This window comes from Setaria italica, chromosome I (assembly GCF_000263155.2).
Source record: "Setaria italica strain Yugu1 chromosome I, Setaria_italica_v2.0, whole genome shotgun sequence".
Classification (NCBI taxonomy): domain Eukaryota; kingdom Viridiplantae; phylum Streptophyta; class Magnoliopsida; order Poales; family Poaceae; genus Setaria; species Setaria italica.
Genome location: NC_028450.1, coordinates 22,070,148 through 22,085,330, shown reverse-complemented (window position 1 = coordinate 22,085,330; position 15,183 = coordinate 22,070,148). Strand labels below are relative to the sequence as shown.

The 15,183-nt window shown below is 42.7% G+C and overlaps 2 protein-coding genes across 3 annotated transcripts; both read right to left on the bottom strand.

Moving 5' to 3' along the window:
- Positions 1 to 841: 841 nt before the first annotated feature.
- On the bottom strand, positions 842 to 3,271 carry LOC101777892 (pentatricopeptide repeat-containing protein At1g09900). The gene has a single exon (XM_004952419.3). It carries the CDS (start codon positions 3,269 to 3,271, stop codon positions 842 to 844), a length of 2,430 nt encoding a protein of 809 aa, XP_004952476.2.
- Positions 3,272 to 4,509: 1,238 nt separating this feature from the next.
- Positions 4,510 to 14,546, bottom strand: LOC101777477 (protein MICRORCHIDIA 7). 2 transcript variants are annotated; one of them, XM_004952418.3, is made up of 20 exons: positions 14,075 to 14,546; positions 13,665 to 13,742; positions 13,526 to 13,560; positions 13,351 to 13,429; positions 12,978 to 13,070; positions 12,793 to 12,877; positions 12,433 to 12,508; positions 11,831 to 11,956; positions 11,548 to 11,646; positions 11,218 to 11,319; positions 10,786 to 10,944; positions 10,595 to 10,690; positions 10,448 to 10,499; positions 10,264 to 10,375; positions 10,090 to 10,160; positions 8,560 to 8,972; positions 6,655 to 6,749; positions 5,634 to 5,709; positions 5,130 to 5,252; positions 4,510 to 4,985 (listed from the first exon to the last, which is right to left on the bottom strand). In XM_004952418.3, the coding sequence occupies exons 1-20, from the start codon at positions 14,469 to 14,471 to the stop codon at positions 4,917 to 4,919; spliced, it is 2,436 nt and encodes an 811-aa protein (XP_004952475.1). In that variant the 5' UTR covers positions 14,472 to 14,546; the 3' UTR covers positions 4,510 to 4,916. The 2 variants fall into 2 exon arrangements, 1 of the variants encoding a protein (XP_004952475.1); XR_002677430.1 differs by lacking the exons at positions 4,510 to 4,985; positions 5,130 to 5,252; positions 5,634 to 5,709 and adding an exon at positions 7,659 to 8,203 and having other exon boundaries at positions 6,654 to 6,749.
- Positions 14,547 to 15,183: the final 637 nt, after the last annotated feature.

Here is a 15,183-nt window from a genome sequence, read left to right as displayed (position 1 = left end):
TCTTAAATATGTATGTAAAATGTAATGTTTGTTGATATTATCCCATCGCGGATATTATCCTGATGTATGGTCATGAGACACGCCGTGGATCTTTCGAGGAGTCCTAGGGACACTCGACGGACTACCGGACTTATGCTGTTTTAGGTGCGTTTTCGGATAATTGCTGTTCCGATGGTGATTAGACGCACTTAAGCCAGCTTAAGTTGGGCGGTTCCGCCATGGGGGGGGCGGCGGACGGGGCTATTTATAGCCCACGACCGAGGCTAGGGTTTCGAGCGGTGTGCCACGGCTGTGTGCCGTTGATCCTCGGCTGGCGTGCCCGGGCATGGCGTTGCGGCCATTGTGCAGCTCAGCGCTAGGGTTTAGGGCCCGGCGTGGGGGTAGATCGGTCTTTTCTTCGCGGTGGAAGGCTCCAGAAGGGCACGGACGTGGCCGACGAGCGCATCCCGTTGGGCATGCACGCGCTGCTTGCGTGACGCGAGGAAGAAGATGGCGGCACAGTGCCGGACTAGCAAGCAGGCCCGGTTGGGCTGGCTGGGCCGGTTCGGTAGCTGAGCCGCAGGCAGGTGAGGGAGAGAAGTTAGCGGGCCAGGCGGGATGGTTGCGGGCTGGCCTGGTGGGTTAGTTTAGATTTGGTTTTTGTTTTTATTTATACTTAGTTTGAATTTTGAATTAGATACAAAATTTAAACACACTCATATTTGAGATCCAAATAAAATCCAAAAAGAACCAAATTCAATTCATCTTATCATCAGGTATGATCTTCGGCCTAATCGTTTTAGCTCCTTAGCATTCTCACAACTCAGAGCTCTTCAAGCAGTACAACAGAGACTGGCTGCTGTCAAGGCATACTGCTTGATAGCTTGAGGGCTTCGTCCACTCGTCCTTGCTCAGAATAGCTGTTAACAAGGGAACTGCGTATCGTGCTATTAGGACTACATCCATACTCTGACATTTGCTCAAAAACTTCAGTTGCCAAGTCAACCAGCCCATTCTGGCACAATGAACCAATGAGCATACTGAATGTTGCTTCATCTGGTGGGCATTGCTTTCTAAACATCTCAGCTATAAGCTCCCTGGCATCATCCCATCGCTTTGCTCTACACAAACCCTTCAGTGCAGCGCTGTAGCAAATAGTGTCTGGCTCACATGGCATGCTTCTTAGTAAGTCGAGAGCGTCTTCCACACGGTCTTGTTCAGAGAGACCATTGATGAGAGAGCTGTAAATAACAATATTAGGCGTGCATTTGTACTTATGCATTAGCTCAGAGATTTCAGTAGCATACTCGACAAACCCTTTGTGACACAAGTTATTTATCAGTATACTGAACGTGACTTCATCTGGGGGGCAGTTCTTTCGAATCATCTCAAGTATAAGTTCTCCAGCATCCTCCCATCGCTCAGCTCTACACAAGCCCTTCAATGCAGAACTATAACAAATGGTGTCAGCCTTGCATGGCATGTTATTTAGTAACTTCAAGGCATCATCTACACGGTCTTGTTCAGAAAGGCCATTGATAAGGGTGCTATAGATGATAACATTAGGCATACAATTGTACTTTGGCATTTTCTCAAAAACTTCAATTGCACACTCAACCAAGCCTTTTTGGCACAAGTAGCTGATTAGGGTACTGAATGTTACTTCATTTGGGAGACATTCATCCTTAACCATCTCAGCTATAAGCCTCCCAGCATCTTCCCATTGCTCAGCTCTACACAAACCTTTCAACATGTAATTATATGTAACAATATTTCGTTTGCATGACATGTTTTTGAATAGCTTGAGAGCATCATCCACGCTCCCATATTCAACAAACCCATTGATGAGAGAATTATACATGATAATGTCAGGTGAGCATCCGTAGTTTGACATTTCCTCAATAACTTCAATGCCATAGCCAACTAGCCCTTTTTGGCACAAATAATCAATTATCAACCCAAATGTGACTTCATCAATGGTCAGATTATTTCTAATCATCTCAGCAACAAGCTTCCCAACATCCTCCCATCGATCAGCTCTGCACAGTCCCTTCAGTACAGATCGATAGCAAACAGTGTTAGGTCTCCATGGTATGCTCCTTAGTAACTCAAGAGCATCATCTACCCACCCATATTCAGAAAAGGCGTTAACGAGGGCACTGTAAGTAAAATTATCAGGCTTACATCCGTACTTGGGCATCTGCTCAACAACTTCCATTGCACAGTCAACCAACCCTCTGTGGCACAAGTAACTGATCACTGTGTTGAATGTCACTTCATCTGGGGGGCAGTCCTTTGTAACCATCTCAGCAATAAGCTTTCCAGCATCCTCCCAACGCTCATCTCTACATAAACCCTTTATCGCGGTGTTGTAACTAAAGATGTCAGGCTTGCACGGCATGCGGTTGAACAAATCAAGAGCCTCCTCCACGCGCCCCAGCTCCGCAAGGCAACTGATGATTTCATTATAAACAATCACGCCCCGTGTGCACCCGCAATTGGACATCTGATCAAGAACTCCCATTGCACGGTCGACCAATCCGTTCTGGCATAGGGAATGGATCATCATACCAAACGTGAGATTATTTGGTGGGCAGCCGCTCCGTATCATCTCCGCGACGAGCTCCTCGGCGTCATCCCACTCCTTGGCGCTGCAGAGGCCCTTGAGCAGGGTGCTGTTGGTGTACGAATTGGGGGCGAGCGGCATGCCGGCGACGAGGCGCCGCGCGTCGTCTAGGCGGCCCTCGCGGCAGTAGCCCGCGACGAGCGTGTTGTAGGTGACGACGTCGGCGGCGCCCGACACCGCGAGGGAGGACAGCATCCGCTCGGCGTCGGCGAGGCGGCCCCCCGCGCGGCAGTACCCCGCGACGAGGGTGTTGCGCGCGACGGCGTCGGCGGTGCCCGCGCGCTCGGACGCCTCGAGCACGCGCTCGGCGTCGTCGAGGCGGCACGCGGCGCAGAGCTTCTTGATGAGGAGGGTGCAGGGGACCACGGCAGGGCGCTCGGGGTCCCGCATGGACTCCACGAGGAGGAGCGCGGCGTCGAGGTCCCCGAGGCGGACGAGGTGGTGCAGCCGCTGGTTGGTCCCGCCCCCGCCCGCGCCGCGCCGGGGCGGGGGCGCAGGTGCCCGCGGGTTGACCCACCTGGAGCTGGAGGTGGCCGCCGCGGGGGAGTTGCGGATGGTGGCGCGCTGAGGCTTGTGGCTCGCCCGAGGGAAGGGGTGCGCGCAGACGGCAGCGGTGGGAGGAGACGGCGAGGAGGTGGTGCCGGCGGCGAGCGGTGGGTGTGTCATTTTCATCGGCCGCGCGCGCGGTGACAACAACGGGCGAGTGGATGAGGGCTGGAGTGTCCAGTTTTGTACAGTCTCGAGCAAGGGACGGATAAGGAGCCAGTTACTCATCGTCATGAGATACGAGCAATCTAATCGCTCGATAGAAGCCCAGATCATTTTGATTTTTATAGATGCATAAATATTATTATATATTTTTATATATAGAATATTTAAATACCTAATAAAATTTATGAATATAAAAAATCTAAAATGACCTATTATTTGAGCAGAGGGAGTAGGAGACAGTGAAAGTTGCATGTTCATATCATTGACGCAAAAGAGCATAGGCTTTGATAGCGCAAATCACCGGATTATTTGATCGATTACCATATCGTTAATGTATATTTGTTAATAAAAATATCAACTGACTAATCCTAAAATAAGGCGCGAGAGATAAGGGAAAGGAGACTCGGCACATTAATTAATACAAGAGTGCTAAAAGACAGTAGTATATCATATTGGGTACAAATTTCAAATGATACTATATTTCAGGATGGAGAGCAATTGCAACCGAGTACCCCTCGTTGTCAAATATTGGATAACATCGTTGATCTTTTTTAGTCAATTGTTGAAGAACAATATTTGTTTAACGAATTAATTAAATAAAGTAAATTCGGCACCGCTATTTTTATTATTAAGGTATTTTAGATTTAACTTGTAGATTTATATTGTATAAATAGTAGAAAAAACAAAAAGCTATATGAATCAAACCGTCAAGAAATGATAGACGTATTTTGATCAAGGAAGGAAAAGGTCAAACTTTATAATTTTTGATTAATAATTAGTTAAAATATAAACATAATTAGTGTATAAAATTTGCATCAAAATATTTCTACTCAAAATTGTTTTAAGATAATATCGGGTCTTTAGTAATAGACCTACATTACATTACATTTTAAGAGAAATTAAGAGTCAAAATTTACTTTACAAAACTTTTCTCCAGTTCTTCAAATACGTCTATCATTATCATTTCTAGACGGGAGGAGTATTTAAGAATAGAGGTAGTAGTCTATACGGGTAGGTCCGTAGGACTAGATCCTGTTACGTTGGCAGTCATCCGGCACCTTTTTGACTTGTGAACAACATGGTTGTGTCCTGAGCCTGTCCCTCACCTTTGGCTTTTACCGACAATGCAGACATGATCAGTTGAAGGGTTGATCACCACACACTTGTGCTATGTCGCAATGTTGGCACAGGGGTAGCACCACACGCAGAAAAGCATATTACAAAGTGGAAAGCACTAGCGAAGGTACACGTATCCATTATACAATACATGAGCCGAGTGGTGACTGGTGAGTAGTCCAGCCACCACAAGCGGCGGGTGAACTCTACCACCAGTAACAGGACTGCATCCACCTGAACCCGTTCGTTCGTGCTTATTAGCTAGTAGCACTCAAGCTCTCGTGGTACACACTACATATATATACATCGTATATACATGCACATCTAGCAACAGGGTGTAGAACACATATACCGAACATTCTGCTACTGCTAGCAGCTGCTCCCGCTACAGCCATTTCGACATTATTTGCACTACCCTGCACCACAGAAGAGATGGTGCCGATACACGCGCCACTACTGCAGTGAAGTTGCTTCCTCTGCTCCTTCATCTCTTGCGGCAGTTCCGAGCAGCATCGAGCTGCTTCATCAGGTCCTGGATAGTGGAAGAGGCATCCTGCAGCAGAGCTTACAGATAAGACAACTCATAGGATAGATGCGGAGTCAGCTTAATTTTGACGGCGACGTTTAATTTGCAACAGAGGGAACTGGAGCATATTGTTGGAATGAAGCAATGTGATGCACAGTTCCAAAGACTAACACTGAGCTTCCTCTTCAGGTTCCCCTCCTCTTGGTCGCGGTAGTTTCTTTCTTCTGCAAAGAGTTCTATCATTGCTTCTTGCTCCTTGTTTGCAGTGTCAAGTTGTTTCTCCATATCCTCGAGCTGAAAACAGAAGATGAAACTTCCTCAAGTACAAAAGAGTGCTAGGTGACCTTCAAGCCTCCCCAAAATACTAACATCATACTCCATAGCGATATGCAATCATTTAAAAAAGACGCAACGCCGGAAACTTTCTATGGGCAAGCCATAAAGAAATGGTTGAGGGGGAACATAAGTTACAATGAATGGTGTCCGATAAACATTTACAATTTTATCTTTTGTTAGGTACCAGACTTACATCTGTAGTTTTTTTTAATCATTGAACACGTTATTGTAACACTATAGTATGAATACAAGAAAAAGTGGTAATGCGCACAAGATACAAGAAACAGAAACCAGGTTTACTACCATGAATTCCAACTAACGAATCTTAAAGCTGCTTACCCTCTCGGTTAGGGACTTATTCTTATCCCGCTCGGTCTGCAGTTCCCTTGACAATGATTCCTGCACCATCAAGATCCTACAAAATAACAGAATTAAAATGGCATGCCATGTTCATGTTCTTGTTAAGTGTAGGAGTGTAATATGATGTACGGGTCAAGGGTAGTTCAGGTATTTATTTATGGCCTAGAGTCTTATCTCATGTAATATATTTGCCCCTTTGGGGCTATGCAATACAGTTAGATATTTACATTCTCATTTCATCTCCATTATCTACGAATCATAAATAACTCCTAATTTATGTAAAATGTGACGCACTAAAAGTAGTTTCAATACCCCTCAAGTCTATGGCGCAGGGTGGGCTGCAATTATATCCACTAATATTTTTGTGTTAATGAGGTCTGCTTTTTTGAACCCCAGGGACAAAACCCCAGTCCATATCCAATGCAACAGGACACAGAGTTCATACAAGTTCAGTCCAAACAAGAACACCACCGAGCAAGCTCACCCTGTTCACGTCCTGGCACAGCACACCCTATCCTAGCCGTTCAGGAGAAACCACTCACTGGAAACCGAAACCCAAGCAAATAACAAAGATTAATTTGAAAGATTGAGTATGATCCACTGATCAGTTCACACAAAAACTTATTGAAGAAAACTGAAATTCCAGGCAACTTTTGGTTTAGTTTGAGCAATGTTAGGGTTGAATATTAGAGATTTTGGAGAAATTTGGATGGTAATGATAGTTTCAATGGTCACTAATCATGTAACAATTTTAATAAATAAATAATCGAGCAGCAGCTGGTAGTTTAGGCATAAAACACAATCTCCCTCCATTATTTTTTCATTTATTGTCCTTGAACCGTGCCATCGAACTTAGTCAAAGTTATGTCTATATGACATGAGAAGTTATCAACGACAAACAAAAAGAATAATCAACCAGTTAATGTTAGCCAAGTTAAGGGGAAGGTTTTACTAGATTTTGAGTGAAAATAAAAGTGGATAAAGCACTTCCAATTTCTACCTATCCTTTAATGATGAATTTTCTTCCTTCAACTGCTTGATAATAGCTTCAGGGTGAACAGTAGATTGCCCATCTCCATTAGTTACATTTGCTTCCTGGAAAGCAGACACCAGAAAATATGAATAAATATTTGGTTCATAATTACGAATAGATCAATGCAATTTGCAACTGGCAAACAATGATCTCTTAGGTATCTGTATATGCTGGTACTACCATAAACAACTAAAAACTTTCAAACCAAGTCAGCGACATTAATGCACTATTCAAGTTAATGGGGACTAGATTCTCTTTTCCTATCGGTTCTACAAGTCCTTACTTTGATATACAATATATTTTACTAGACCTGCTTCATGCTTAAATAGTTTTGTATGTGTTTTTTGAGAGGGATAAAAATCTAATTCTGTTAACAAGTTTGCCATCTTCAGCCTATATTAGCCTGTATTGGTCTGCTCGCATAAGGTATTTAGATAAATATTCTTAGTTTGTTACATAGGAGTAGGAGGCAAAATTAAGGGCTCGTTTGGCAGGGCAGGGCTGTGACTGTGGCTGAAACGGCTCCGGTTGTGACTCCTCTAGTAGAGGAGCTTCTCTGGTGGAGCTGAAACCATTTTGGAAAATGTTTGGCAAAACGGCTTCTCCTATTTTAAGAATGTATACCGTTCTGGAAGGTGTTTGGCAAGACGACTTTTCCTGTAACTTTAAGAATGTATATGAGAGATCAAATATCCTATATGCCCTTAACTATGTAGCTTGTTTGAATGGATGAATTGAATGTTTAATATTAGTTTATAATTTGTGTTTATTTGAAATTAGTTTTGGAAAACATTTGGCAAAACGGCTTGACTTGATTTTTCCTAGATGCATAGAAGTAGTAAAATGTCCAATATGGTTTTAGCTATTTTCTTCTTGAATTTATAATGTGATTTCATATGGATTGAAGTAAGATCAATGAACAAAATATAGATCAATAATGAAATTAATTGCTTGTTATATGATTAGAAAACCTGTTCTTTTTTTATATGAGAAAAGCCCCTTCATTTTTCTAATTCTAGATTATCTTATCCGTTTCTCCCTTTCCCTGGACCCGTACATCCCTATCCTCCGCAGCGCAACCCGTGGCTCTGCTTGTCCCTGCCGCTACGCCCACGCCCTCGCCGTTCTTCTCTATCCCTGCCGCGCAGCTCCTCCGCAACCTCGCTCTAGCCACGCCATGCTGCACCCTTGCCGTTCTTCTCCGTCATCGTGCTGCATCTCCGCCTGCCCGCCCACATCTCAGCTGCGCGCTCCGCCGCTGCTGCCCGGTCACCCATGCCACCTCCATCGACAAGAGCCAAGGACGGATGGATGGAGGTGGAGCCACGGGAAGCCAGTTATTTGGCCTCCGGCTCCATCGGTAGGCTTGTCTCAGCGGGTTTTCCGGGGCTCCAGATGGCTTCGGCAGTGAAGCCATTTTCACTTCCCCCGTTTAGTAGAGCTCGTTGAGAAGCTGGTGAAGAAGCCCTTGAGAAGCTAGTGAAGAAGCCCTTGACGGAGCCGTGCCAAAGAGGCCCTAAGAGCACAAGAAGACCTCGTATTACCCAAAATTTATTATTTTCCGTCTTACAATAAATGACTATAGAAGAAAATAAGCCCTTATTATTTATTGTCTTTATTTTGACTAAATCTGAGCAAAGCTGCATAGAGAGTATTGTTTCCTTTTTTTCCTGGGTCCCAGAGCTACTCAGTATCAGACCAGGCACTCTCACACGTTGTACATGTTAGGCATAGAAAGAGAGATTGACTTGCAAGTGTGTGGCATGGTTTATTTAATACTACCAAGGACAGTTGAAACAAACAAAGATAACAGTGGCAGAGAGTGAAATACGTGCCCAGAAAAAAAATATAACAGTGAGAGATAGAAAATACCTTTGACTTGTATCTGGCCGCAATCCTCTCACTTCGTTTTACTCCAGCGAGCGACAGTGAAGGCAAACTAGTATTCACCTTATGAAAAGATTTTTCAGGTGTCCTCAGGACAGGGGAAGTTGATCTGGATGGGGTTCCTGCAAGCTCAGTATCGCCATCACTTGTATTTGACGAACCATGCAAAACTGATCTTTCAGGTCTTATTTTTCTTGCAGACTTTTCAGCTCTCTGCTGGGATATCGTTCTTGAAGAGAACTCCCTGTTGGGAGAACTAGGCTTGGTCATCCGGGGGGATGGCATGCTTGCATTCATATTCTTATTTGCCGGGTCAGAACATGATCTGTCAGCGTTTTTGACTCTTTGCAAATAATTTGACTTCTGGGAACCTTTCTCAAATCGGCGTGATGACAGCCCTGCATGTACAGTATCATCAGCTGAGCTATCTCTCCCAACTAAGGACAAACGACATGCTTAATCAAACAACAGTCATTGCATGAACCCTATGATTTAGCATATATAACCTCTAAATATTTCCTCAATAAGGACTACTTTTTCAGTAGTGCAAACAAAACCATGTTATGCCACTAACTACACTTCGATAATTTCCATGATTCCTGTTTCAAAATTAAAAGGGTGTTGCATATCTACTAGTTACCTAATGCCAAGTTTTTTTTAACGAAACAGAAGGGGCAAGCCTATTCTGATTAATATATTAAAAAAGAAGAGTAGAAAGAAGTGAAAAACAACAAAAGAAAAGGAAAGGAAAGGAAAACAGAAGACTAAATTACATAAAGGGTTCTAGCCAGGTGGTAATGTCTGGGAAGTATCTGTTCTTTGCCCTGTGCATAAGCATGGCAAACTCATAGGTGAATTTGGCCTTTACTGTCTCTGAGGTTGGAGCAATGTGATTGAAGATCTGATCAATCCTCACTGTCCAGATACCCCAGGCCATTAGTATAACACTAAGCTTTTGATATCACACTTTTTCCCATGGTAGTGAGCCTTTTTTAGGGTCCCTAGAAACATTCCAATATGTACCAATACTATAACTTGAGATCGGTACATCCTGTGCCGAATTTTGTACCTATGGTACTAAATCTTGGTACCTCCCAACTTATAATTATTAGTGGTATCTCCAAGGATGCTAAAAACGCTCGTGTTGTACATTGGATAAAATCATTGGTGTGTAGCAGAAATGTCGAAAAAAAAATCTGGTTGCTACCACATGATGATCATTTGGCATTCCATTGGTATGAAACCAAGTGAATGAGGGAAAACCGTTTTTGCATGTTTATGACATAAACTTGGTTTCTCCATGAAGATTCAGAATGAAAATGACTAGATGGTTACACCTTGGAATAATCTGTAGGACATATGAAACGTAGTGACTGGAGGTGATCTATGCAGATTCAAGAAATATATGAATGCCTTTCAAGCCATTCATGTTAGGTTATGGATCATCTAACGATAAAAATGAAACATGCGCCTGGACAACCAATCCAAACAGACAAAACAGGAACATAAGCCTACCTCTTTTTCCTGTCCCAGAACTTGTGCTATCACTATCGACGCAATAACCGATTCGATGACGATTATCTGACCTGAAAAAACAAAATTCATATTAAGATTAGAGGAATCTCTCTACAATATATGATGTGCTAGTTGGTCACAAAACAGATATTGCCAAGTGACAACAAAACAAACCAATATTTCTTCTGGATTCGGTTTAGTCGTGCTTCTAGTCTTGCTAGACAATTTGTGCGTTCAAAGTCCTGCTTATCATGAGCTGGTTCTACGAAGTTTACTTCTAGTACACCTGCATACAAGATATATCAACGAAACACAAAATACCTATCCCTAAAAGGTGACCCACAACAGGATTCCATACCTATAATACCACGGCCACCAGATCCAGCAGCAGTCCATACTCTCCAGAAAGGCTAAAAGAAATAAATATGCTTAGCCTGCTTCTTCTTTCAATTGGATATAAAGCTCATATTCTTCGTTGATACACATGGGGTTGGTAACAGAATACCTTTATTAGGCGGTTTTTGTGGTAAACATTAAACCCTTGAATGTCAATATGATGTTTGGCATCTTTAACAAAACCAATTGTCACAATAGCAGCCATCTGAAAAATTGAGATGAGGGAAAATGACATGTTACTAAATCAATTTACATGTGTATGTGTACTAAAAACTGTGAGACAATGCTCATAATGTTTACATGTGTATCCTTTGGAAATCCATTGGCCATTGCTGGCTTATAAGTAATTTTCTTCTTTAGCATTAGATCATTGACAATATTATGGTGCTCAATCTCTATTCCCCGTAAAATCATTCGGAAGTTATCTGGGAGCCAAAGATATAAAATTGATGCATAACTCTGCACAGAAGAAACAAAAATTAGTGTTTGCAGAACCATAATACTCATTTTGTTCTTTCATATAAAAGTTTTCCTAATGCCTTTTTTACTGCTTGCACAGTTCAGTAAAATGCTGTATAGTGGACCAAATATTCAGTTTAACAGTTGTTGCTGTATCATTTTTCATTTTGCAACATTTTGCAAGGGTCCCTATATTGATTGTGAGTTTATGGCACACAACTGCAATAACTGAAACTGACTGGCACAAATGCACAAGTACAATCTGAAACTTACCCTGAGAGAATGTCTATAAGTAAAGAAGTGTTTGGAGTTTGGAAACTGATTTGCCTTCTGGATATTTTTCTGATCTCGATTAACACCTCTAATCTGAATATCCTGCAATTTGAGCATCAACAAGAATCATAGTTACCCATCTTTTGTCAATATGAACTAGTCAACTAGTTACTTACTATTCCCTCCATTTCAAATTGTAGGCCGTTTTGGCTTTTCTAAGTTCATAGATGTTTGCATGCATCTAGACATACACTATATTTAGGTGCATACAAACATCAGAAAAGCCAAAACGACTTACAATTTGGGACGGAGGGAGTAGTTGGCACTTACATTTGCGTCAGCATCAAAATCAAGCTCCAACTCTCCTTCGTCATCCTCCCACAGATTGTATATAACAATTCGAGTTCCTTGTTCCCCTATGGAGCCAAACTACAAAAAAACAGCATACATCCATCAAGAACATGTATTTATGCTTTCGTTGGAATATGACCGTATAAATTTCATTGCTACATCTATTCTCCAAAGAAGAAATCATGACAATGGGAAGCCTCAAACAGTTGCAAATACAAGTACATTTACAGCCACCAGATGATCAATTTAACACTAGCTATACCTCCTGGATAAGTTCTGCTTCAGTGGCATAAGGAGACCATTGTATTATGGTCTCTAAGCTCATACGCCAATCAGTCCATCTCGTGCGCACCTTCCTTTTCCATCCCTGTTCTTTTTCATAATCAATCTGCAAGAGTTTTGTACAAGCATCACTGCATCAATGAAAGGTCATGTTCAATTCTCTACTTTCACAACATAAACAAAAAATCGAAGACACAGTTTAATGTGGCACAAAGATATGAATTTCAAGGCCATTTCAGTTCATCCTCACAAACCATGCACATGCGACAACCATGCCTGCACTCTTCACTTAAGGGTTGAGTCAGATGTTGAATTCATTTGGAACCTTTTGAGTTACATATGCTATTACACCTTCAATCAGCAACACAATAATAATCCATCCATATTGTTCTAATTCAAACTTGTTGGTGTCACAATTACCCAGTAGACTCTTCATTATAGAAAAAAAATCATCTAACTAGCATTGCCAAAAGAATCTGCTGCTAAAGCAACAACAACTATCATAAACATAAAGACGATGCACGTAATAAAGCAATGGTGAATTGCTTTTAAAAAATAAAGCAATGGTGAAGTCAAGCTTGCCATAGGAACAATGATATCTTCTTTGTTGGTGCTCCTAAGGAAGGTGTATGATAGCATCCCAATGCTTTGCGTGGACCTTTTATGCAAATGAGAGGAAGAGGGGAAATGTTGTTATCAGCTTTGAAAGGAAAATAAGCCAAAAAATCATATAAAGACATAACTGAAGCAAAATTCAGTCCTACTTGTTATGAAAAATTTAATGGTAAATTTAGCATGTTTGATCTAACTAATCTTATCAAGGTTAACAATGTTTTACTGCAGTTACTTCAAATCGACATATGCCAGGGTTGCATTTGGGATAGTAATACAAACTTAGTGATAAGATACACTTCTGTCATATTTCAAGGTAATGAATAAAACCTTGTTCCTTCAATACCACGACTACGTGAAAATACTAAGACATCAGCACCAAGTCTCATCGTACTTGTCTTAAAACCATTTCCATCTGAAAGAAGCATAGTAAGCAGACTGAATCTGTGCTGTAATCAACAGACCAAAAGTGCAGATAAAAAACAATCATATTTCATTCCTCCCTCCAAACTTACATTGTCCAATGGTATTCTTAACTTTGCTCTTTGCAGAATAACCCAAGGACATGCAATGCCGCATCTTATCTGGGTTCATTCCACCACCATCATCTATCAACAATTTAAATTTTAAAATAGAAGTAATATCAGGTGCAAGATAGACAATTATTGGCAACATTACTTCTACATTCATAATCTTTAGTAAACCACTTACCTCTACATTCACAATCTTTAGTGAACCACTTTTTGTAAAATCATAAAAGCATGGCATGAAGTTTTTTCTAATAAAAAAGATGTTTTCGCTGCCTAGGCTAGTTTGCGGATCCAAAACCTCATCAAATCAGATCATGTAGTACATCATTTCAACCAAGCAAGATAGATGGCTTCACACCTTCAATAAGCAGCATCCGAGTCCCATCTTTCTTATTTTCTATCATGTCAATTTTCACAAATGTAGCTCCGTTTGCGACCTTGCAGAGAAACATGCACAGTAAGCACACAAGGATTGACTAATTGACACCTTAAATAAGAAGAAGAAATCCACATTTCTGGTCAAGCATACATACTTCATCAAGAGAGTTATCCAGTAGCTCGGCGAAAGCTGCAAAATCATAATTTAGCAGTAGTTATAGCCAAGAAAGTTGGGCGAAAAAAATTGCCTTGCTGCTTGGACATGCATTTGCAGATAGGTGAAGTGGCAAGTACCTCCTAGAGCCCACTTGTGGCTTGTCGCGTTGGAATGCAGAAACTTGGGATGCACGCGGACATGCTCCATTCCAGAATCTGACAATAGCAAATACAGAACAACCGAAAAGTCATGCATGCTGGTCATATAATTTACAAAAGATAAAAGAGTTTCCCCACCAATTTTCATATCAGAGCGTGTCATGACAAAATACGTGCATGCTCAGAATAATATCCTAGAAAGAATAAACAAAGACGTTCTTCTTTCAGAGTTATTCCCTGAAAAAATCGACATGCAATGCAGTAGCAGAAATCCAACTACACTTGACTTTTCTCTGCTACCCTGCCCAGCACCTTCTCTGTTTATTTCTACCACCAGTCGGCGGTGGGAACAGAACAGTGACGGAGATAACGCGGAGGGAACCACTTACCAGTATGCTCCGCCGCCTCCACGGCAAGCAGGTGGGGACTGCCGTCGTAGTCGCCGGCCTTCCAGAACTGCTTCGTTACGGTCCTCTCCAGCGCCGGAGGCGGGAGCAACCTCCCCGGTGGCAGCGGGAGGGGCTCCAGGAAGCCGGCTGGGACCGCGGAGCCTGCGGCCAAGATCCTCGCCTTCTTTTCCTCTCGATCCCCGCCATTGCCTCGCCCCGCCGCAAGCCGCGGCCTCTTCCCGCCCCCGCCGCCGGGGTCGTCGGACTCCGTGTCGCTGCTGCTCACGTCGATCACCACCTCCAGCGCTCCATCACCGCCAACTCCTCCTCCTCCCCCTCCAGCCACGACGACCGGCGTCGCCGCGAGGCGCCGGTCGGTGGGCGCCATGGCCTTCATTCGGAGCAATGGGCTGCTAGAAATGCTAGCTCCGCGAGGGGCCGGCAGCTCGCTCTCTGTTTTTAGGTGGGCAGCTGCCTATGGCAGGCAGGGAGCCAGGGAGTGGTAAAAGATAAAACTAAAAGGTGACGGGAAAGGTCGGCCTGGACTGTCACGGGACAGCCGTGGGATGCCACGCGGGCGCATGCATGGCAGGGCCCACTTCGCTGAGATGATGACATGCCCAGCAGCGCCATGACCCCCAACTCTCAACTTTAGTACTATGCAAAAAGAAAATTCTCTATCACATTAAATTTACGGTACATGCATGGAGTACTAAATTTAGACGAAATTAAAAACTAATTGCACAGTTTTGTTGTACTTTGCGAGACGAATCTTTTGAACCTAATTAGTCAATGTTTGGACAATAATTCACAAATACAAACGAAACGCTACAGTATGCTACAGTGCTGTAACAGTAATTTGACACCTCCAAACTTTAGCAACTAAACAAGACCTAAGCGGTGGATCCACATGCTCGCCACCGAATGTCCCAGGTCATGAGCAAGGTTGCCGTATCCTGGATTCTAAAAAATAATAGTATATTCTTTTTGCATGTTGATCCTTTTTCATAAGATTTTTTTACGTTTGGACTCACGGTAAATGTTGGATTTTGGCCCATACGTGGCCCAATCTGAAAATTTCAAAGCACGCACAATCTTAATCTATATTG